This window comes from Aspergillus caelatus, assembly GCF_009193585.1.
Source record: "Aspergillus caelatus strain CBS 763.97 unplaced genomic scaffold BDV27scaffold_191, whole genome shotgun sequence".
In the NCBI taxonomy this organism is placed as follows: domain Eukaryota; kingdom Fungi; phylum Ascomycota; class Eurotiomycetes; order Eurotiales; family Aspergillaceae; genus Aspergillus; species Aspergillus caelatus.
In genome coordinates, this window is record NW_022475454.1 from 51,012 (window position 1) to 73,375 (window position 22,364).

At 49.8% G+C, this 22,364-nt stretch overlaps 10 protein-coding genes across 10 annotated transcripts; 5 read left to right on the forward strand and 5 right to left on the reverse strand.

The window, feature by feature from the left end:
- Positions 1-9: 9 nt before the first annotated feature.
- BDV27DRAFT_133755 (uncharacterized protein) lies at positions 10-1,573 on the reverse strand. Its single transcript, XM_032068154.1, has 2 exons — positions 1,455-1,573; positions 10-1,387 (listed from the first exon to the last, which is right to left on the reverse strand). Exon 2 carries the CDS (start codon positions 1,364-1,366, stop codon positions 218-220), a length of 1,149 nt encoding a protein of 382 aa, XP_031924041.1. The 5' UTR covers positions 1,367-1,387; positions 1,455-1,573; the 3' UTR covers positions 10-217.
- An 837-nt stretch (positions 1,574-2,410) lies between these two features.
- Positions 2,411-3,491, forward strand: BDV27DRAFT_148242 (SGF11 family protein; the record flags this gene model as incomplete). The annotated part of the gene is made up of 2 exons (XM_032070881.1): positions 2,411-2,476; positions 2,574-3,491. 2 exons carry the CDS (start codon positions 2,411-2,413, stop codon positions 3,489-3,491), a joined length of 984 nt encoding a protein of 327 aa, XP_031924042.1.
- A 571-nt stretch (positions 3,492-4,062) lies between these two features.
- BDV27DRAFT_133759 (putative zinc finger motif, C2HC5-type-domain-containing protein) lies at positions 4,063-6,109 on the forward strand. The gene has a single exon (XM_032068155.1). It carries the CDS (start codon positions 4,134-4,136, stop codon positions 5,694-5,696), a length of 1,563 nt encoding a protein of 520 aa, XP_031924043.1. The 5' UTR covers positions 4,063-4,133; the 3' UTR covers positions 5,697-6,109.
- Positions 6,110-6,460: 351 nt separating this feature from the next.
- On the forward strand, positions 6,461-8,455 carry BDV27DRAFT_133760 (cytochrome P450). Its single transcript, XM_032068156.1, has 3 exons — positions 6,461-6,724; positions 6,809-7,423; positions 7,487-8,455. The coding sequence occupies exons 1-3, from the start codon at positions 6,647-6,649 to the stop codon at positions 8,384-8,386; spliced, it is 1,593 nt and encodes a 530-aa protein (XP_031924044.1). The 5' UTR covers positions 6,461-6,646; the 3' UTR covers positions 8,387-8,455.
- A 300-nt stretch (positions 8,456-8,755) lies between these two features.
- BDV27DRAFT_133761 (uncharacterized protein) lies at positions 8,756-9,965 on the forward strand. Its single transcript, XM_032068157.1, has 4 exons — positions 8,756-8,994; positions 9,231-9,575; positions 9,688-9,878; positions 9,937-9,965. Exons 1-3 carry the CDS (start codon positions 8,896-8,898, stop codon positions 9,838-9,840), a joined length of 597 nt encoding a protein of 198 aa, XP_031924045.1. The 5' UTR covers positions 8,756-8,895; the 3' UTR covers positions 9,841-9,878; positions 9,937-9,965.
- Positions 9,966-10,030: 65 nt separating this feature from the next.
- BDV27DRAFT_167316 (MDR family MFS transporter) lies at positions 10,031-12,007 on the reverse strand (the record flags this gene model as incomplete). The annotated part of the gene is made up of 3 exons (XM_032074448.1): positions 10,031-10,762; positions 10,818-11,624; positions 11,714-12,007. 3 exons carry the CDS (start codon positions 12,005-12,007, stop codon positions 10,115-10,117), a joined length of 1,749 nt encoding a protein of 582 aa, XP_031924046.1. The 3' UTR covers positions 10,031-10,114.
- A 947-nt stretch (positions 12,008-12,954) lies between these two features.
- On the reverse strand, positions 12,955-14,952 carry glkA (glucokinase glkA). The gene is made up of 2 exons (XM_032068158.1): positions 14,618-14,952; positions 12,955-14,559 (listed from the first exon to the last, which is right to left on the reverse strand). Exons 1-2 carry the CDS (start codon positions 14,798-14,800, stop codon positions 13,261-13,263), a joined length of 1,482 nt encoding a protein of 493 aa, XP_031924047.1. The 5' UTR covers positions 14,801-14,952; the 3' UTR covers positions 12,955-13,260.
- A 1,238-nt stretch (positions 14,953-16,190) lies between these two features.
- On the forward strand, positions 16,191-17,523 carry BDV27DRAFT_133763 (Mic19 family protein). The gene is made up of 3 exons (XM_032068159.1): positions 16,191-16,385; positions 16,607-16,664; positions 16,743-17,523. The coding sequence occupies exons 1-3, from the start codon at positions 16,327-16,329 to the stop codon at positions 17,241-17,243; spliced, it is 618 nt and encodes a 205-aa protein (XP_031924048.1). The 5' UTR covers positions 16,191-16,326; the 3' UTR covers positions 17,244-17,523.
- A 55-nt stretch (positions 17,524-17,578) lies between these two features.
- BDV27DRAFT_133764 (ribonuclease P/MRP protein subunit POP1) lies at positions 17,579-20,457 on the reverse strand. The gene is made up of 2 exons (XM_032068160.1): positions 20,058-20,457; positions 17,579-19,956 (listed from the first exon to the last, which is right to left on the reverse strand). Exons 1-2 carry the CDS (start codon positions 20,391-20,393, stop codon positions 17,644-17,646), a joined length of 2,649 nt encoding a protein of 882 aa, XP_031924049.1. The 5' UTR covers positions 20,394-20,457; the 3' UTR covers positions 17,579-17,643.
- A 273-nt stretch (positions 20,458-20,730) lies between these two features.
- Positions 20,731-22,201, reverse strand: BDV27DRAFT_133767 (peroxiredoxin family protein). The gene is made up of 4 exons (XM_032068161.1): positions 21,508-22,201; positions 21,172-21,448; positions 20,968-21,111; positions 20,731-20,903 (listed from the first exon to the last, which is right to left on the reverse strand). The coding sequence occupies exons 1-4, from the start codon at positions 21,555-21,557 to the stop codon at positions 20,868-20,870; spliced, it is 507 nt and encodes a 168-aa protein (XP_031924050.1). The 5' UTR covers positions 21,558-22,201; the 3' UTR covers positions 20,731-20,867.
- Positions 22,202-22,364: the final 163 nt, after the last annotated feature.

Genomic DNA, 22,364 nt, shown 5'->3' on the forward strand with positions numbered 1-22,364 from the left:
TGTCTCTAATCACGACTCTATGTCTCTTGATAATCAATTCTAAGAACGATAAATATGCAATGTATACAGTTCTAAGCAGACAAACAACCTGAACGAAAGATCTGTACATCTCTTAGACGCAGCAGTTGAAGGGTATCCTAAATAGGTGAGCAGAGAGAATAACAAATAGACAAGCGAACTCCATTCAACACCGCAAATAAAAAAGTGGAAGGTAAGATCATGCTCGCTGAGGCTCGTCGTCGGCCTTCCGTTTCCTGTTCACACCATCATCAACCTCAAGGATCTTAGAGCCTGTGAACGGTTGTACGCCGTGATCCTCATTGTCTTCTCCATCTTCCGCTTCGACCTTTTCCCAGTCGTCATCCTCTTCCGGGCTCTTCCGGTTATCTTCCCCCGACTGGCTAGATGCAGGGGGAACATCAACCTCCGCAGCCTCGTCACTGACATCGTCATTCCACTGCAGAACGAGCTTGACAATCCTTGCCCCGGACGGCTTCAACCGCCGATAGTAATTCTCAACCACGCCCTCCTCCACCTGGAAGCCGCGCGCAATGTACCATTTCAGACCTTCCTCATTGGCTTCATGCACATGTGCCGTGACAGTGCGCACGTTGTAGTGTTTCACTAATTCCGAGACTTGGTAAGTAGACCGCGAGCCAGAAGACAAAGACGAAGATGAAGGGGCAGAAGAGAAGAGCAATGAGTTAAGAAGCGACGCCGCAATACCGCAGCCCCGATATGGGGAAAGCAGATGCAGGGTCTGGATGTAGAGATTTGTCGGCTCCTGCGAACCGGGCTTCGACTGGGTTTGGAGAAGTTCTGCAGTGGTGGGAGGGAGTCGCTCTAAGCGACACCTGATTCCTCCGATCACTTTGTCTGTCCCCGTGCTTGTTCCTAGTGGGGATGCGGATGTGGGAGCGTATGATGTGGAGGCTGGCGCCGCGGCTCCCGGGTGATCATGATAAACGGCCACGCGTGACACCGACGCGATCACGGGGTCTGTGATAGTCGCTGTGTAGAAGGAATTTGGGTAGCGTATTGGGAGAAGCAAGCCCGTGATCCGGATTAGAGAGGGTATGTGAGCGGTGCTCACAGATTCGATGGTAACATGAGGGTGCGGGGTTTTGTAAGTGGGTGCGATGGGATGGGGGTATGCGGGGGGATGGAAAGACGAGTCTTTGCCTGTTGGTGGTTTGACCCTTTCTGCGATGCTGGTAGAGGCCGCAGAATGAGGGAGAACCAGCGATGGAGGGTGTATAGGAGGTTTGGGGTGTCTGTTGCTGGAGGAAGAGGAAGATGGAGGGGAGAGTGGTGGAGAAGTCGGCGCTTTCGACTGATGCGCCTTTGCGAAGAACTGGTATGCCATGGTAAATGAAGGGGTGTGCAGGTACGCGCTATGCTGTGAAATGCTCAGTTCTTTCAGCACGTTGACCACTTCTGTGAATCATAAAAAGAAATCTACCTGGCGTTGCAGTTAAAGAGGGGAAAGTTGTACGGTCCGCTTGATGGACGAAAACAGCGAAGAGGAACGCGGAGATGAGATAAGATAAGATGGGCCGGTCGGAGAAGGCAAGTGAAAGGCCAGCGCAGAAGCCTCTTGTCCTCTCCACTACACACCAAGGATACCTTGGACTAGACTGCGGAGTTCTGTCGCATGCTATCGATATACCAAACTTTCTATATCGTTCCTCTGTTATTATATATATACCACCTGTCTAATGTGAAGCAGGTAAGTGGGTCCTCCTTGTGAGCTGTGTTGGTCATTCACTGACTCTCCCTACCGTGGAGTGTTACCCGCCCCAGGCTGAGAAACCTATATACTATCGACTGGCAGATGGATCCTATTAGCCGCTTCCTCTCTGCGCTATTATTCTGATCGCTATAATTCGATTGATCCTGCTGTGACGCTCCTCGTATACTCCGTTCAATCCGGGCCAAGAAGGACTGTCTTGCGACCTCAACTTTCTTTTGCCTCTGCGCGATCGCCTTGCCGCGAGCTGATATTCGTCGTCATATAATACTTAACAGTACATGGAGCTGTTCTAATAAGTCCAAGAGAGATCAGAACTGCTACGCGACCTCCTTGAACAATTGTCTTGCGAACTAGGGTTAGTTCGCAAAGTGAGGTGCGTTCCACAAAGCCAGCAATCTACGCCTATTGCTCCAACTCTATCACTGGAAGTAAACACTGGCATCATACTTAAGCCGTATTACATGTATCCCACTGTGATTCTCCAACGAAAGAGTGCTTTAGAAGCTGTGTCCTATGGCGCTCGGCTCTCTAGATCCCTACCATCAAACCTTCGTGCTTCACTCAACAATTCCACATATCGATACATTATATCCATATACTGTTTTGATTGCGGTCCGGTCTCTAACTTTCCATATCTGCAACATAGGCATCTTGAAAATGGGCGAATCGAACGGAGCAGAACAGCAGGAAAGTTCCTTTCCTTCGGGAACTATTGCGAAGCTGGTATGTTCCTTATATTGGACTTGTTGTGCCGTCTTCTCACTGGCTACAGTGATAAGCCAAATAACTTGAAGGCCAAGGAACTGACAGAATTAACTAGACATGTGACATTCTCAACAACACGTTCTATAACATTATCCATGACATAGTGTCAAAAGTCCATCGGGATGAAAAGGTCGCTCGAATGCGTTCTGCTGTCACAATCGCCAGGCAAAAAGCTGAAGAAGAAGCTGGCAGGCGCCGAGAAGAAGCAGGTGCCAAACCCACTGCGTTAAAACCGGGCGAAGATTTCGAAGAACTCAAGGACATCCGTGTTGAGACGGATGGGGCCATCTTTGAAGATGGGAAGGTTTATCTCAAGGGAAACCCGCTTAATACTACCAAAGAAATAATCTGTCCCGACTGTCGGTTGCCACGCCTACTTTATCCTGTGACTGGGGTCGGAGCCCGGCCCCCTCCGGACCCATATCGAGAATATTGCCAGAAGCAACCGATGATCAGCAAACCAGGGCATGACGTTCATGGGAATCCGTTCGCTACAGACAAACTGAATCCTAAGAAGAAGAAACAGACAAATACGTCAAATACGCCAGCGTCAAGCCCGCCTACAACGCCGGATAGCTCCTTTAAGCAAGCGGCTCCAGAGAAAGTATCATTTCCGACGGTCAAGTGCCCAAATTGCCCAAGGTACTTTGTTGTAACGCGAGTGGCACAACACTTGGACCGATGTCTCGGTCTATCAGGCCGACAAGTCAACCGAAATAAAACGCCCATGGAAAACGGTACCAGCACTCCTAGTTCTGCGCCGCCCAAACGTCCATTAGATGACGACACCCCGCCAACTATAACGAAGAAAAAGAAACTCGGTGCTCCCAAGAAGCTGTCAGGGAAAAAGCCTCCACCGGCTCCCAGTAGCAAACTCAAGAATGGTGTGACGCCTGACATGGCGGCTGCCGCGGACGCTGCAGCCGCTGGTGACGGCAATATAAAAAGCGAACCGAATGGCGACAACGCATAGTTTCTTTTTCTTCTTTCCTTAATTATAGCTTCTGCAGTACTTCTGTATTACTTCTCACGGGCAATACGGGTGTGTCTGCACTGGAGACGAGGCTTTGGACATAGTCTCCTTTTAACGATCTGACGTAAATACTCGGCATCAAAGGCGTCAACAGGACTTACTCTTATTTGTCGAAAAGTCTGGGACCTCTCGACATTATATTACTTCTCTTCAGTTCTTTCATTTGTCATGGTTTGACTGAATCAGCACCGTTCCTTTGCTTTCATCCTCTTTTGTTTCAGGGATAGATGATCATGCCGGTGTATATGTACAATAGGTTAAGGTTGATAGTCAGTACGAGGGTTTGGCATTATCTCAATGGATATGGCTATCTTTCCTGGGGTTTAGTTTTCTATCTTAGAAACATACATAAGAGAGACTGCCACAACTATCGCGTCCCAGATGAATCAGAATATTGATCCGCTCCTAAGTATATAGCTTGCCTGATATTTCAGGCGACTATCCCTATCCACACCATGACTCCATAGCTCCTCCACTCCCCACCAGCTACATCGAAGTACCCCCAAAGAGGGCCGTATCCACCATCCTCCCTCTTCCTACATATACTCTTCAAATCCGTCATTCTAATTCCTATTCCCAACCATGGCCGACCCCAGCCTCATCTCCTGGGGCGTTTCCCGCATCTCGCAAATACTCCCACTAGACGAAGAATCACTCACGCAGATCATCACCTACGCCGCCAGTCTACCGAAAGAGGAGGGTGCCGATCATCTCAAAAACCTCTTAGGTGACTCCCCCGCTGCCTTCGAATTCATATCTGCGTTCAGTTCGCGACGCGACCCGACACCTCAACGACCAGCAGCCTCCGATGCGTCCTCATCCACACCTACAGCAACAAGCTCCAGGAATCCAGCAGCGGGGCAAAAGAAGGGCAAGAAGTCGAAACCACCGCTACACAGCGCCGGGCCCCCGCGTCGGCCCGATAACTTCGGAGATGTCACAGGCGGATACAAAAAGGCAGATCTAGAGGAAGATTACATGGCGCCGGCGCCTAGAGCCAAACAAGATACCGGCGCTTCACGGTCGTCGCATCTATCGGTCGAAGATTCGTCCGCTGCTTCGTCGCGGGCTCATTCACCTGCCCCGAAACAAAGCTCGAGCAAACCGCCGCCCTCTGCCTCGGGGCCTATGCTCTCGGACTTGTTACCGAACGTTAAATCCAAGGCCGCGAAGTCCTCTGCTACACGACACAGTAATAACACTACTACGAGCCAGTCTAAGAACTCCTTAACCACGACCAACATCTCCGATCTAACCGCCGCAATCGCCGCACTAGAAGTATCCACGAACCCAACCCTGAGCAACGAATCCCGGAAATGCTCCTGCTTCGCTGCCATCCACCCGCTTTTCGCCCCCGCCCCGAACTGTCTCAACTGTGGCAAGATCATCTGCTCCCTAGAAGGCCTCCAGCCGTGTTCGTTCTGCGGTACACCCCTGCTATCGAATGAGGAAGTGCAGAGCATGATCCGGGAATTGCGGGCAGAGCGAGGCCAGGAGAAGATGCGCGCGCATAACGAGAGCGTACACCGCGAGGGCGGACCGGGGCAAGGGCCCTCGCCTTCGGCCTCTTCCAGCAAATTGAACGCTGCCATGGCTCACCGGGATAAATTGCTTCAGTTCCAGGCACAGAACGCCAAGCGGACGCGTGTTGTCGATGAGGCGGCGGACTTCGAGACTCCTAATGTGGCGTCGACGCTGTGGATGAGTCCTGCGCAGCGGGCTCTCGCCTTGAAGAAGCAGCAGCAAATACTGCGCGAGATGGAAGAAAAGGCCCGTCCGGAATGGGAGAAGAAGAGGACCATCATGAGTCTAGATATCAAGGGTGGGAGAGTTACTCGTGTGTACCAATCTGCTGGAGCTAGTCCTGTTGATTCGGGATCTCCTGCGGAAGAAGAACCCGAGCCCGAGCCTGAGACTAGTGAACCGGCAGATGAATCTACGAAGTCACGTCGCGGCGAAGCCTTCAGTCGGAATCCTCTTCTTGCGGCTGGTGGATTGATGCGACCTGTCTGGAAGGGACCAGACGGTAAGCCGGTTGAAGCGAGACCGCAGAATGAACGGAAACAGACATGGCGACGAGTCCAGGATGATAACGACGACAATGAGCAATGGATCCTCGACGGCGGCTTACATGGACACTCTTAGATTGGGACGTGTGTTTTGATGGTTGCTCAAGAGATGCTCGTACGTTACACAAACACGACCAGCTTACAGCTATCGACTCTATCAACGCATTCCCTGTCGGGGACCATCTGGATTGTCAGAAATACACACCACGAAATAGCCGCGAGACCTCACAGTTTACTCCCCCCCGTGAATGGGGACTTCGGGTTCACAGCTGACCCAGTACCCACTATTTACCCATCTATCGGTGAAGACAAGCAGTCAGTGATCTATGTGGGACCAAAAGGCACTCGGATAGAAGCGGTGCTCGAGAAGATCATTGCTCCGGTTTCAGGTCCAATACCAGGGCTATCAATTGGATACCAGCTATAGCATCCTAGGTACATCCAGATAAGCCCAAACAATAATAGAAAATCACATGTGCATACCTACAAGCTACTACACTCATACTCAACTAAATACCAGTATATCAAACCAACAACGCGTAGAAAACAAAAACAACTATCTACCAGCAACCAACTCTTATCAATCCACAGTAAACTTCCACCCACGTTTCTCCCGCAACTAAAAATAAACCCAACGAACACCACGGTAAAGAAAAACCGAAACCAGAATGCAACCGCCACTTTTCTTACCAAAAGCTGACATACGTATGACACCCTCATCCATCCCTTGCACCCAAACAGAAGTAGGTCCGTTTCTAACCGAGCCCAGAGAGAGGTATATATACGGGGGCAGAGGAGAATGGAAATGGTATCCTACCAAAGCCCCAAATCAAAGAGACAAATTTATTTGCTCTACCAGTGAACCTGGTCCTATTACCAAGCTCCATATTACTTCCTTCCTTGCCAGGAACATTTGCGGGGGGAACCGGTGTTCGGTTGGACTCGGCTTGTATCGGCTACCGTTCCGGATACGGAAGGTCTACGTTGGTTTCCATAGTACCTACGGGGGGGTAGTAGGGTTGCAATATGCTCGTCCAGGAGGTTTGGAAGACGTTATCGATTGAGGGGGTTGTGGTGGGGGTGTCTGCTTTGCTGGGTGTTTTGGTACGTTCCATATCCTACCTCATTCTTCCTCTCTTGTTGTGCATATGTACGTCATCGGAGTTGCTTACTGTTGCGCCCGCATAGTCTTTTGCATATGTCATTTACAACCGCTTTTTGCATCCTCTTCGGAAATTTAACGGTCCGTTCCTTGCATCGTTAACCCCCTGGGTGCAGTTGTATCATGGCCTGAAGGGGGACCGGCATTTGTGGCTTCATAATCTGCATCAGCAGTATGGATCGCATGTCCGTGTTGCGCCGAATTTCGTCTCCATCAACTCCGCGCAGGGTCTGCATGATATCTATGGCCATGGGAAAAAGCTGAAGAAGGCCAATTTCTACAATGGGTTCACTGCCATTAAAGGCGTGTATAACACGCACAATGCGATTGATAAGACGGTCCATGGTCGGAAGAGACGGGTGCTGAGCCAGGCTTTCTCCGATCAGGCTCTCAAGAGCATGGAAGATGTCATGTTGCTGCATGTTCGACAGCTTTGCACGGCTCTGGCAGGGCAGCAAGCGGATGGTAACAAGGCTGAGGCACAGAAGACCACCGTCCAGAACATGGGCGATTGGTTCAGTTACCTCACGTACGATGTCATGGGTGAACTCTGCTTCGGGAAGAGCTTTGATATGTTGGTTTCCAGCGGCCGCAGAAAGATGATTCAGCTTGTTGATCGCGCGGCCAACCGTCACTATGTGGTGAGTTACAACGATTTCAGATTTCTCTGAGAATAGCCCCCTTTTCTGACAAATATCAATCAGTGCGGTCTATGGATGCCCCTTGACACCTGGCACTTAGACCAAATCGTCATTCACCGACTAACCAACGACCGATGGAACTTCATCATGAACTCGCGCGTAGAAGCCAACAAGCGAGCCCAGGAGCGCACGCAGGCAGGCCACGACTCCAAGAAAGACTTCTTCTACTACCTGCTCAACGCCAAGGACCCTGAGACGGGCAAGGGTCTCACGACGCCCGAGCTCTGGGGCGAAGCCAACGTCCTCATGATCGCAGGCAGCGACACCACCTCTACCACGCTCGCAGCAACCATCTTCTATCTCGTCCGCAACCCGCGCGCCATGAAGCTCCTGACGAAGGAAGTCCGTGAGGCCTTCACCTCGGTCGAGGAGATCGTCACCGGCGGCAAATTGAATGAGCTTGTTTACCTGAAAGCCTGCATTGATGAAGCGCTGCGCTTGGCACCTGCCGTTCCGGGGGCCATTCCGCGGGAGGTGATGGAGGGCGGCGCCGTCGTGGACGGGGCCTTTTTACCCGCCGGCACGGACTGTGGGACTCCGACTTACTCCATCCACCGCCAGCCCCAGTACTACCGCGAACCTGAGGCGTATTTGCCCGAGAGATGGATTGAGGGGGCAACATGTGTAACCGCCGATGATAAGTGGGAGAGCACCAAGGATGCTGTTGAGACTGCGCGGAGAGCCTTCTGCCCGTTCAGTATTGGGCCCCGCGGATGTATTGGCAAGGGCATGGCTTTCATGGAAATGCGACTGACCATCGCGCGGTTAATGTTCCTGTTTGACATGGAGTTAGCCGATCGACAGGGAGAGGATGAGAAAGGCCATCTGGCTCTTGTGGATCATTTCACCAGCGCCAAGCAGGGGCCGAATGTGATAGTCCGCCGGAGGGATATAACCGTCTAGGCGATGTATGTGGCCTTTTTAACGAAGTTCGATTTACGTATAGCGCATTGCAAATTCATTCAAATTAATAACCCAAACTCTCCAAATCCAAACCCCCCCCCCCCCCCTTATTAACAAAGACCCAAGTAAAACAAACAGTCCTAATTCTAATTAAACCAAAGAGAGAGGGAAGAATATCCCTCCCAGACGCCAAGCACACCGGAACAAACAAGTCTCACTCATTTCCCAACTCCAGCGAACAGGACACGTGCCCAACACGTGCAACAAATCCAAAAGGGTAAAATAAATCAAACAACTTAAGTAAATGAAGGAAACCCTTGAAACAAAAGACACATAGCAGGAAAACAAGAAAAAAAAAAACAACAATATCAATTATCACTCAATAATACCATATACATATCTCACCTACACCTTTTTTCCAAAACCAACACAAACCCCCAGAAATCCATGATGCTCATCACCTCCTGAACATCATCATCATCATCCAAAAAACAATACATACAAATACAATGCCCCCATCCCCCTTGACAGTGACCCTGATCCAATCCACGATCCTCAACGCCATCTCCAATGTCCTGGCCCAATTAATAGACCAGTACAAAGAAAACGTACGTAGAATTTCACTTTTCACTATTATTTTTCTTATTTCCCATGATCCGTGTAGAGGTGGTGGTGTTCTGGTTCTCTTGGAGCACACCTATACAAAACCAACCAACCAACCAACTACCTCCTCCTCCTCCTCCCCTACTACTTACTTACTACCTAAACCCCCCCCCTTGACCCCATATGTATACAATAACTTGAAAGGGTTCCACACTTACTAACAGAAATCGCCCAAAAAAAGAAACCCTTGGCGTTGAACACCATCGCACTCATCCAGTTTATCACCTACGGCGCCATTATCGTGCCGCCCAATTTCTCCTGGCAGAGATACATCGAAGCTCGGTTTCCGGGCTTTCCCAGCTGGAAGAGAAATAACAGCAACAATGTGCCTGATCCCGATGATCTCCTGCCAACGAAGGAGAAGTCGTTCAAGCCGAAACAGCAGAGATCTGGGATGTGGAACTTTGCTGTGAAGTTCCTCTTGGATCAAACTATTGCTGGGGTGTGTAACATTCTCTTATTTATTGTGTTGATCAACCTGTTGAAGGGGTCGCATTGGGGGAGGGTTTGGGAGTTGGTTTGTGAGGTAAGGTATCTTTTTTTCTTTCTTTCTTTTATTTATTTATTTATTTACTTTTTTTTTTGTATTCTCTCTTACCTCCTCTGGGAGTATATCGCTGCGGTGCTGACAAGAGTAGGATTTTGGCCCCATCATGATAGCTCGTCTGAAGTTTCGGCCTATCGTGTCGGCGCTTATGTATACTGTTGTTCCTGTGGACCGACGAGTGGTATTTGGGAGCGCCTGTGGAGTTATCTGGGGGATTTATTTGAGTCTTTATGCGGTTGTTTGAAACGTCCGGTACTGGTTTTAGATTTCGCATCGTTAGCACTAGGGTAAGTTATAGATTCTATTAATTATTTCCATGCAAGGAAGAATCCGCACATACATAGCCTAACAGAGCAAGAAAAGTCCACTTCACTGAATACCAGACGTGGAACCTTCCCAAATTCCATGATGATAAAGAGGCAGTAAGCCATATTAAACAAAACTTGTAAACTGTATTATGCTTAGGATGAAGCGAAGCGTAACCGCATCCTTTGAGCAAAGCCTAGAAACAGTACGTTCTAAGCAGCCATCGCCTCAATTTTCTTGCCTTTTACGGACAGCCACTGTATAGGAAGTGCCGCAAAGAGGCCTATCGCCCCTATAGCCACTGCAGCATAGAATGTCTGGGTGATAGCGTCGTTGTAGGCCTCGAGAACTGTAGGTAATATGTCCTTCGACACAGCCTGCCGTAGCATCGTTGCCCCGGCGCCAACCACCGTGGCAACATCGACATCGGGGGCTTTGGTAAGAATGTTCTTGCGCAGTTGGTTTTGAAAAACATTCTGTGCGACAGAGACAAAAAGCGCGCCTCCCAGTGTCTGGGAGAACATGACGAAAGCCGTCGCAGTGGGGACATCGGCAATTGGGAGGGCGGCTTGGACAACAATCATGGGTTGCTGCATACCCAAGCCCACGCCAATTCCGTATAGAACCTGATACCCAATCCATGCAGCGTCACCTGAATCGACTTTCAACGTGCTCAGAAGCCCACCGCCAATTGAAATGAGAATCGGCGTGGCGATCATGAACGGTGTATAGTATCCAACCATAGTGACACAAGCACCAGCAGCAATGGAGGCAACAATCATAGGAAGGAGCAACGGAAGGTTCATTATGCCCGACCTGGTTGCTGTGACACCCTTTATCGCTTGGAACCAAATGGGAAGCTATTAAATGCGCAAATTAGCAATGTCTCTGTGATCTTAGGAGGTACAAGCTTACATAGTAGACAAATATGAAAAATGCTCCACCGACGCAGAAGCTGTAAGCTGCAGCGCCCCATACATTCCGATTCTTGACCAGCCGCGGAGGTACCGTAGCCTTGTCTTGCTGCCACCACTGTACACAGCAGAAGGCAATGAGAAGGATCCCGAAAACAACGAAAAGAGCGACGATCCGAGCATTGTTCCAGGCATACATAGTGCCTCCCCATTGTAGCGCGAGCAATACACAGATAATTGATGGCATGAAGAGGACAGTTCCAGGGAAGTCTAGTTGTGCCATTTGGTTTTTGAAGCCGGACTTGTCCTTGACAGACTTGGGCGCCTTGAATAAGAAAAGGATAAAGAAAGCAGTCACTCCGCCAAAAGGTAAGTTGATATAAAAACACCATCTCCAACTGAGATGGTCCGTAAACGCACCACCCATCAAGGGACCTGCCACACTCGCAATTCCATACATTGATCCCATCATCGCGGCGAAGATTGGTCGTCGACTCAGTGGCACCGTCTGAGCAATGATGATGAGTGCCCCCGAAAATAGTCCAGCTGCCCCCAGGCCGGCTATGGCTCGGCCAATGATCAGGGTTAACGAATTCGGCGCGATCCCGCAGATCAGAGATCCCAGTTCGAAAACAAAGAGAGCAATCAAGTAAACCCATTTTGTGGAGTAGAATGTATATAGCTTGCCGAACGTCAGGCACAATGCACACGTTGTCAGTAGGTATGCGCTGCCATACCAGCCCACATCTTCAAGGGACTTGAACTGATCTGTGATCTTCGGGATTGCCGTGGAAATGATGGTGTTGTCCTAAGGAAGCCAAGGTCATTAGTAAGAATGGTCATCCGAAGGTCATGCATGACATTTATTGCCGGCAAGTAGTGAATTAATGGTCTTACCAATGCTAGACAGAAGATGGCCAGGGCTAATGCGATGGTAATCAGGCCAAGCCTCCAAGAGCTTGGATACTCTTCCTCCTCTTCTTGCTGTGCTTCATCGCTTGGACTAGTGTTCGCCACAGATATAGTGTTTTCGTTCTTCGCTTCTGAGGCCAACGCAGGTGGCTCTCCCTGTGAGCCTGCCAGTGTACTCCCTTTTTCTATGGATGGTCTTCCCTCCATTGACATGTTGTCGGATACAAAACTGGTATGTGGCGGTGAGCCACGAGTGTCTTGTAGTTTATTTTCCTGCATTGTATCTATTGACTTGGAGGATCTCGATAGAGATGAGATGGGAATAAGAGGTATGAAAGACAGAAAAGGAAGTGACGTAAAAGGAAGGAACAGTTGAGGTCGTTAATCTAACGAAGGGGAGGTATAGAAAAGTAGTAGGAGGCAAGGAGGGTCTTCTTTTTCACTGATTCATTGATGACACGGTGACGATGCAAAGGGTGACGAGGTTTTGCCCTGTACCCAATCGGTGAAGTGATAAAACACCTCCACAGCAGCGTCACTTCGGAAAAAGACTGGATTTCCATCTCGGTTCGCTTTGTACTACATGAAAGGAACATGTCAGCGTGAGCGGGATCTTTTCCTCCCGAAGACCGAAGGAAGTCCGCTCAGCTGTCCATAGTTTATCCCAAAATAGTCTTGAGGTGTCTCTTTCCACGGAACCTTGGTAATCCGTCGCCCGTCATGAAGAATAATGGACTACGAAGCCCTAAGAAAACAACAAAGAAAGTGGCACGGTCTAGACTACAGACGGACCAGCCTTGACCCTGTTGGCGAGCATTTAAATAGTAAGATGAATAACCCGCTGGCCATTGTAAAGTGGACGGTGAATACCTGGACTCTCCTAGTATGGTACTTCTCGCTTAGGGCTTTCTGCATCTGGGTTCTGCAGGTTGGCCTTGCTTGAGCAATAAAATGCCAGTGATGGAAAAGGATTCCTGGCAAGTGTCGGGAGCCCATCTATGAGCGGATCTATCAACCTTATGTGCTCACGTATGAAACTCTAATGTTAAGGTACCGTGGCGAGCGGGTACTGTATGGAGCCCGGAGGTTTAGATGGATCATTAGACTATTGGCACAGAATGGATGGTTTGGGTTGATCGGCAAACAAAGTAACACTCCGGGGTTTGGCCAAGGTTCGGATCCATAAATACTGCTATTATACTAATCAGGACGCTGTTGAAAAGAGCTTCATGAGTAGGAATTTTTTTTATTGCAACATATCTTCCGTGTTCCATGAAAAATGCTAATTAACGCCTTAAAAATGAATATTGTTACACCCTTCTTCCCAGCCACTCTCACTAACTCCAGGTCCTTTCACAGTAAGCCGTCCCTGCAAATTCGAGCACATGGTCTTCACCGCGCGAAAAGCGGCTAGGGAAGGTGAAGATAAAGTAGTCTTCACCGGCAGTCCGAGGTCACCCATTCATAATGAACCATAAAAAAAGGGGGGGGAATAAAGTTGAGATCATCGCAAAGTGTTAGTCATACGACCACTACTGGGCCTTCATCCTGGCTTCTTCCTTGCTAGCCACCAGGGCAATCAACGCCGCACCAACACCACTACCATCCTTCGAGATGCCAATGCGCACCTTCTTATCGCCGGCAGGGCCTACCTCGGGCACCTCACGCAAGGCGTCACGCATGTATCCCTCAAAGTTAGGGTAGAACTCGACCAAGCTACCGTCGACACCAACGTCCACCAGATCGTCAGTCTCGAGTTTCTTGGTGGCGATGAGGATGGCAGCAAGAGGTACGGCGCTCAGACGTGCAGCGCGCTTGCCAATGGCATGCACGATTGTCTTAACCGCCTTGCAGTCTGTGGTGCTGGCTCGTTCGATCTTCAAGTGGTCCTTCAGTGCTGTCTTGGTAGGCTCCATGCTCTCGCTGCTGTCAGCTTCAACCAAGCTCAGGAGGCTGGTATCAAGGCCCCACTGACGGAAGAGCGTAGAGTTTTCTGGAACAACAACATCCGACGAGGCGCTGGGCTTGAACAGACCCAGGGTTTCATTGCGGTAAAGATCGACCAGGACACGGCGCAGAATCTCACCGAGAAACATTCCAGAAACTCGCTTTTCGAACATCTGGATGCCTGGGTTGTTACTCTCCTCATCCAGCTGCTGGTCGTAGACGGTGTTGGGCAAGACACTCAAGTGGTTATCAAAGCTACCCCATTCAGCATTGATAATCATTTCACCCGTTGTCTTATCGTAGTCGGAATGCTCGATAGTAGCCATCTTGGAGATCTTGTCGAGCTTCTCGACGTAGGCACCGTTGGTACCCGTGCCGAAGATGGCACCGAGGAAGGTCCCCGTTTCACCAGGGGAGGTGTATGAACGGGCCATCAAGGTTCCGACTGTGTCATTGACAAGAGCGGCCACGCGCACGGGGAGCTCCAGAGCATCAAGCGCACTTTGCAATAACGCGCAGACATCATGGCCGACGGCGTCGGGAATGTTGAAGCCCTTCGTCCAGCGAATGAGGGTTCCCTTGTTAATGCCGACCTGGCGCACGGGGAAACTGAAAGTGAAGCCCAAATCAAACAATTCCTCTTCGCCCTTTCCTTCACGTCGACGTTGGAGGTGAGCTTCGAAGTGTTCGTTGTGGTGGATACGCAGGAAAGCTTCGATCTGGCGAGCCAAGAAGGTGAAGAGATCCTTGGAGGTACCGGAAGCCATCAATTCACGAGGGATCATGATTTTAGACTGTGTAAGAGAAAAGGTGTTGTCGCCGTGTAGATCTACTGAACACACGCGAAAGTTGGTACCGCCAAGATCTACGGCTAGGTACAGTCCCTGTCGCAACAAAGTCAGACATGCAATTGTGATGTAATAGACAGATTCAACAATATACCTTCTCTGTGCCATTTGGTACGGAGGTAACGAACGTCGGGATTTGGCTCAGAGTTGTGCCCTCTTTGCTCAGTCCTTCATCCATCTCCCGGATGTACTCTTTCACCCCGCGTTGGACACCCTCGGCGGGGAAGTCAAACTGGCGGGCGATCCGCGCAGCTTCGTCCAACAAAGCGGATGACATTGTGGGAAGCGGGAGGAAACGGAAAGTAGGATAGTGGGGGGGAAGGTTAGAGTGTTTAGAAAGCGAGTTGACAGAAGAATAAGTTGAAGGATAGAAGGAAGTGAGGTAAAAAGAGGGAACAACACGAGCAGGTGTGGAGGGGTAGAGAATAGGCGGGGAGGGGGGGGGGAGGTAAAGGAAGGGGGGAAAAAAATTATTTCCTGGAATTATATATAGGTTGCATGGTATCCAAGCGATAATATTGAGGGCGCATACGTAGGGAAGTGACGGAGAGGGGTCGATGAGGTCAGTCAGTGGGCCAGATTTGGACCTAAAGATATTGAGCCAATGGGGTTTCCGGGTTCGCCGGCGCTTCTCTTCACTGAGACCCTAGAATTATTGGATATTTTCCCGAATGTTTCGGGCCCCAATAGATCTGTCTTAGCATTGCATGGCGTGGATGCAAATGGAAGCCTTGATGGTAGCGAACCCGTTCCATGACGCTACGAAACCGTGTGGGGTGTTTTACCGGTGAGAGACAATGGTTAGGACGGCGTGTAGACACGGGGAAGACACGGAAGGAAAGGAATGATCGTTATTGGTGGTGCAATACACGAGGGGAACACTACCGACGAAATATAGTATAGTATGTACAAGACTGGCCTTATCACCTCCGGTGTGAGCGTTCTCTGTATGGAGTACTAGTCTGGGGTGACATGAAGAGGCTGACATGCATGGTGATTAGATGACAGAAGGTGGGGAAGAGCCGGGCAAAGTTACAGGAGCGTCGAGTAACTACGGAGTACTCCCTTCTCTAGTAAACATGTGTCTCTCCAGGATGCGCAACTTAAAAAACCAAATTCTCTTTGTCAAAACGCTTTGTACATACCGGGGAGCAAACCACCTGCCCTGTATTCACTTACCAGAAATACATTTCTCAGTCACTGGCGGCAATGATGATCAGGCTACACTTAATAACCTGATCCTAAAACGCACTAGTCCTTGATTTGGATTCTCTGTGACTTTTTACCAACTACTAAGTACCACTACCGATATCTCCTTTGGCTTACGGAAACAGCCAACACGGCAACAATGGTTACTCCAAATCTCGATCACGGTACAGAGTTACATTATGACTCGAACAACTAACCAATTAAGTCGCATTGAACAACAGCCGCCATGTTATAAAATCACATCTAGATCAATACTAGAACACTAAAGAACTAGACTAGGGCTAGAGGGGCAAAAGAACAAGAGAAGGACAGAAGGTCACACATCACTTTGACTCCATACTACTTCTGTGCGTAAGTAGTACATACAATAGATGACTAAGCATCACGTGATATAACACCGGCGGAAGTCGGCTGCTGCGTAGAAACGGCGATATGCGAACTCCTCTGACGACCTTGGAATTGCCCAGGCCCTGCTGTCTCCGCTGTCTTCACGGTGTTAAATCGGAGCTCGACTCAGGCACCGAAAAGGACTAAATTTGTCTTTCTTTCTAAAGATAAGAGGGAAGGGATCAATTTCCATTAATTAAACACATAATGGGCGCCGGTAGCTCCAAGCCTGACGCTTCGGCGGGTTCGAAACATGTTTTTTCGAGGTATGTTTACGTTTGTACCGTCAGTCAATTGCTTTTTCGGTGGACATTCTACCGGTCCTGAGTATAAAGAAAGAAAGGGACGGACATTATTCGTACGTTAAATGAGAAGGGACACTTCACGCCGGGCAATGGGTAGATTTGAAGAGGCAGAGGACAGACACAATTCCCTCAGATACCATGCGGCATTCAATCGAGCAAGCTGACACTGTTGTTTTCTATAGCGGTGGTCCCGTCCAGTTCTCATCTAACCTCGTCGACAACCTCCAATCCAACACCGAGGTACGTATATATCCGCCAAGCACTTTTCAGAACAATTACCGAAAACAACCAATTGGCAGCCAAAACTAACCAGAATAGACGGACTCCTCGCGCGCAAAGAGCATCGAACTCCAGATCCAGGCCCGCGTAGCCCAAGAGCTCGAACGTCTCCGTCAACGCGAGCAGCAGACCATTGCTGAGATCGAGAAGCGCATTGCGGAATCTAAAGACACTGCTCCCTCGTCGTTCTCTTCCACACCAAACGTCAGCTACCCCCCTGGCTCGCTGAACTTGGATGCTCCCCGGATCCCCTTCGCGGGCCGCGAATACACTCCTGCCCCTGTCCCCGATGCGCAGCCCATCAACCATGATGTGTCCCGTGACTCGGTGAACACCGAAATCGAGGAGCTGCGTGCTAAGCTTGAGGGCCGGAGAAAATTGGTTGAGATTGATGAGAGTGTTGAGAAGGCCAAGTCAAATGTCGTGAGCTGCTTGCGCTTGAATGACCGCCGGCCTTTGGACTGCTGGCAGGAGGTTGATGCGTTCAAGAAGGAGGTTGCTAAGCTTGAGGAGGCATTCGTGGACCGGGTTGTTGGTTAGATGACGAAGTGAAAAACTATGTGTGTTGCTTAACAATAGATTCCTCAGATCTCTCGTGTTATGTTGTGTATATGTTCCTGTACGTACCGGAATTAGGCTCAGGCTGTGACTATTACTTGCGTGGAATTTTTGGCCCTTTATCGAGGATACTCTTGGTTTAAGTGAGTATTTTAAGATGGTTTTATCAAGTCATAGAACTGTGCATCCCGTATGCAGGGGTTTTGAACAGTTGAAACTGTCAACTTAGTGTCTATCAATATATATTGGCAGTCTCTCATTACGTGATCGGAATATAACTCGTAGTGAACTCTACTTCTGAGATAAAGTCCGAAAGAGGAAAATAAACCCTGGGTATCATATAGAAGTGACATAGTTTTCAATACCTACACAGCACATGCGTTCAAGCAACCTCCCAATAACCCAGTCTTCCTACCCTCTCACCCGCTCCCCGAATGATGCACATGGTCCTTTCTCGAGCCTTGCATTTTCCGAGGGCTGCTGGAGTGACCTTCGATATCTGTATCGAACCAACTCCTGTGCCCTTACCTGCGGAGAGATTGAAATTCCCTGTTGTTATAAAGCCAATGAGATCTTCTTCCGATGGAAGGGGCAAATGCTCCTGACGGACATCTGCATCGATTTGGGCGGATAGAATAGATGCAGCGAGGCGCTGCTGGGGGTCTGAACCAGCGTTGGAAGCTCCTCGGGAAGGTGATTTGACACCAGCCGGCTTAGCTGATGCAAAAGAAAGCCATTTCTGGCGGAGTTCCTGGCTGGTGGTAGGTAGACGGTAGATTCGAGCTCGCGGAGTAGGGGTGCCTCGATTAAATAAGGAAACCCTTACAGTCGCAAGAGCTGGGTTGTCAGCACTAGAACTGTGGTCTCTCAGAGCACGATCGGCTTCGGCTGACTGTAGGTGGTGTATACCGAGCGGAAGACCGTCTGCAAAGGTTTCCTCGTCCTCTCCATCTTGCCGTGTAGCATTTTCGCCCTCAGCTTTCGATTTGTTTTCCTTTTCACTTAGATCGCTGGCGTCAGGAGCTCCTGCACACTGGACCAGTCTCTCCCAGTCGCATGCCCAACCCCGGCCAATCTCACCTTTCTGGTCGGCTCCCAAATCAATACTGTCAAATTCAACTCTCCGTCCCTTAGGATGTCGTTCCCATTCTTTCTTTGACTGTTCTCGTTCACGCAAGCCCCATGCCCACCCAGCACGCGTACCAGGGAAATCACCGGGGAACCAAGGTTCTCCTGCTTCAAAAGCGAGCTGTTGTTGCTCTTTTAAACCACCAAGTCTCGGGTTCCCACCACTTGAGAGGGTATAAAACATCAACGCATACCACACCGGAAGGACGCACCTCCAAGGGAGAAGTACAGTCCAGCTACCTGGAGCATTACTATCCTTCATTTGAGCCCTGGGTCGAGTTGCAAGGAGTATCACCGGGATCTGCGGGTCAGTATCTCGAGGAGTCGGGAGGCGACCAGGCCCAGCTTCAGTCCGACGCCGATTGATGGCTTTTTGGCTCGGCAGTTGGCGCACGGCAGCCAAGCGTGCGCGACGGTCAAAAAGAGAAGGGGTTGTTTGCGTATGATCAGGTGCCCAGGATGACAAGGTCATAGCCAGGTCTTGCATGTCCTTCTCAGATGAAGGGGGCCTCATTGTTCTGTGCGGGAAACGGAGACGAGGATCAGATATGGAAAATGCAAGAAGGGCGTTTTGTGGGAGCGATGAAGGATTCGAGACGCCCAGTAAAGAGTTCCACGTAGATTCCGGGGTGTTCGATGGTTTACCGTTCCCATTCAACTCGACCGGCCTTAGCACCGCTAACAGAGCTTCAGTGGAGCCTGGACCTGTGATATCGATGCTGCCAATTTCGAAACGGAGATCTTCAATCATCACAGGAGGGTTCTGTCTCTTGGAAACCTCGAGTAGCTCATTCCACAACTGTAAGAATGCAGACGGGTGTACTCTGATAAAAATTTTCTTCTTATCTTTTTTGGAGTTTTTGTTTTCTGCAGAGCTGGCATTATCCGCATCCATCATCTCAACGTCTCCCGACTTTTCCTCAGCACATCGAATCAAGGTGACCGGTGCAATAGGTCTCCGTGGCCCATCACGCTCATAAGTCCACACTTGCAAAGTTCTTGTCCCAGCTCTCCACTTCTTCCCTTTTGGGCCCCATGCTTCATTCCCGTCGACGCCGATGGCTCTCAGAGAACATTCTAATGCGCCTTCCGTTCCCTCTAGCTGAATGGTAGACATATAGCTCATATCCCATACCACAGCGCCCCTAGCGCCCCTCGCACGATGGGACGGCCGGTAACTCTTCTCGGTCGGCGACAAAGGAATGGCGAATCGCCACAAAGGATCTTTAGACGTAGTCATGTGAGCTCGTTTTGCGTGAAACATGTGCGTAGGGAGCCACGTCTTGCATCTTTGCCGCTTCTTGAATTTGGATTCTGGCGGGGGTGGACGCGAGAGCTTATTTTTCTTGATCTTAGGGACACGCGGGGCAATGTTAAAGGAGTGGCTGCCCGCCTCTTCCAGCGACTTCTGGTTCTCTTTATCACGCTTCGCTTTCGAGTGAGCTCTCTTGGCTTTGGTCTTTGAATTGAGGTTTTGGAGACGTCTGGCGGTTTCGAGACGGATGCGCATGGCCTCTGTTGGTTTCCTCCGACGTGATGTCACGGTTGGTGTGTTATCTTCCATCATCTATTCAGGTCATAGGTTGTTTAGCAAGATTTTCCACATAGCTTAGCCTAAGCGCTCACTGGGCCCTGTTTATGAAGCAACCAGAAATGTTTCTAGCGTACCTCTCTCTTTGCCCTTGCCCTCAACCTACTTGGCACCCTCTTCACATTGTGACTGGCCGTTCTCCTCCTCAACGATCGAGGTACTTGCTGGAAGGCGCGACTCGTCAGGGCAGCTTTCGATCGCTGCATGCCCGACTCCAGGGCACGAATTTCGAATTCACGAGCTTCGAGATACGCGGCAACATCGAGTTCTCCGGAAGCAGAAAGGGCAGATTCGGCGGACTGTGCGGCGAGTGTGCGGGCATCGAACGTTTTGGCGCGCTTCCGAGCTGCTGCGGAGCCATTTTGTGCTCCTGGGTGAGCGGACTTGCGCTTCGAAGCAGGGTTGAGGGCCATTATGGCCAATGGAGACGTCGGGGAATGGGCAGGCAAAAGTTAAGAAAGGTATACGATAACCAAGACCAACTCTGGTTGTTGAATTATAGTGCAGTGGCATTAAATGTGGTCTGAAATTAAAATTCCATATAGGAAAAGCGGTGCGCGGAAAGCTTAGCGCGTCACTCTTCCCGGCCGAAAGCCACACAACCTAAGGTACCACACCAATGATAGACGGCTAAGAGGGGAAAAGATGCGATTACAACGTAGATCTTTGGAGACCGGGGTAACAGAGCTAATTCGTACTACGCGATATAAGGTTATTGGTTGACATCATACTACGAACAAAGGAAGAATGTTCACGATTTCATAGCTTCGTTATCTATTGTATCTCTAAAGTGGGCTGTCTAATTTTAAAAAACCATTAACCCCACTGCTGGAACGTCAGAACCCTCTATTAGTCCCACGTCATAGTCCTTGTTCCTGTTGACGTATTTACAGGTGCTTGATGACGGTCTCAGCCCTCGAGAACTGCGATGATAGTGAGTATGTGTTCAATTAAACGGTCCAAGAGTTGTAGTCCATGATAACTTACCTCGAGGTGGTTCTTGGCAGGCTCAAGAGCAGCGTAGGTGACCTTGCCGTGGTCAATGACGATGGCGTAGCGCTTGGTGCGGCCCTCATCATCGGCCCAGCCGAGGCTCTTGGAGAACTTAGCATCGGGGTCGGAAAGGAAGAGCTAGATGGTCAGTCAGGAGAGAAACTCAAAAGCTAAGTGTGCTATAGGTAATCAACATACGATGTCGTCGTTCTTAACACCGTTGGCCTTGGCCCAGGCGCTCATGACGTAGGCATCGTTGTAAGCAAGGACAGCAACAACGTCGACACCCTTCTCACGGATCTCAGGGAGTTTCTCCTTGTACTCGGGGACGTGGTTCGCAGAGCAGACGGGAGTGAAGGCACCGGGAAGAGCGAAGAGGATGACCTTCTTGTCGGCCCACTCCTTAGAGGCGTTGTAGTTGATGGGGATACCGCAAGCGTTGAACTCCTGAGCCTCGGGGGTGTAGGGGATGTAGCTTTGGTAGAAAGTTAGTATTAACACAAGAAGGTTCAAAGGGTGGGTTTAGGAACTTACGAGAAGACAACGTCGGAGGGGAAGCTGTCACCGGCCTTGATTCCAGACATTTTGATTGAGTTGGTATGTAAGATTGGGTTGAAAGTAAAAAGAATAATTGGTTGTGGATGGAAAAGGGTGTTTATTTATGTGTAGTGGGTGATGTGGAAAGTCAAAAGGGAGGAGCGAAGGGAAGGAGCATGTGGCGGTTAATATATGGTTGATTCCCTCTCGGAGATCGCGTCCCACGGGCCGTAAGAGACACACCTAAGGTGATCCAAACCAGAAGGATACCGAATCTTTTCGATTGGTGAGGGCTTAGGTGTGCTGTATTATCAAGAAGACCGCCCGAGACTGAAATGCCCCGCCATGCCCCCCACTACCCTTTCACTCATGGTTACCAAGGTACGTAGTCCGTAGTATTAGTCCGACGAATCTTTTTCACTCGCCCAGTGAAGTCATTCCGGGCCCGCCGTACAGAGAAAGCGAATTGCCATCCTTTATGCAATGTATCTTACTTAATCCTTACTGTACCTCAATCCCATATCCTCAATGATGGCGTTATGGACTCTTGAGATGAGGATTGTTCGTGTCCGAATGGTGAGAAAGGTGGATCTAGTAGGCCAATATTGAGCCAATCACGGCTATACCCCGAATGCATAGCAACCACTGGGCTTCGGTAGCCTTTTTCCTTATCTAATTTCTCTCTGGCGTGTTTTGTTCCGAGACGGCTATTGTATTCCGTATGGCCCAATGGAAAAAAAAAAGGGACCTTGATATCTCCGACTTTCACCGCCTACCGTCGGCCCCTCGCTTACACGTGACTGACGTATGTACGGACAGTGGCGTGGCCTTGCTATTTTTTTTTTTAAAAAAAA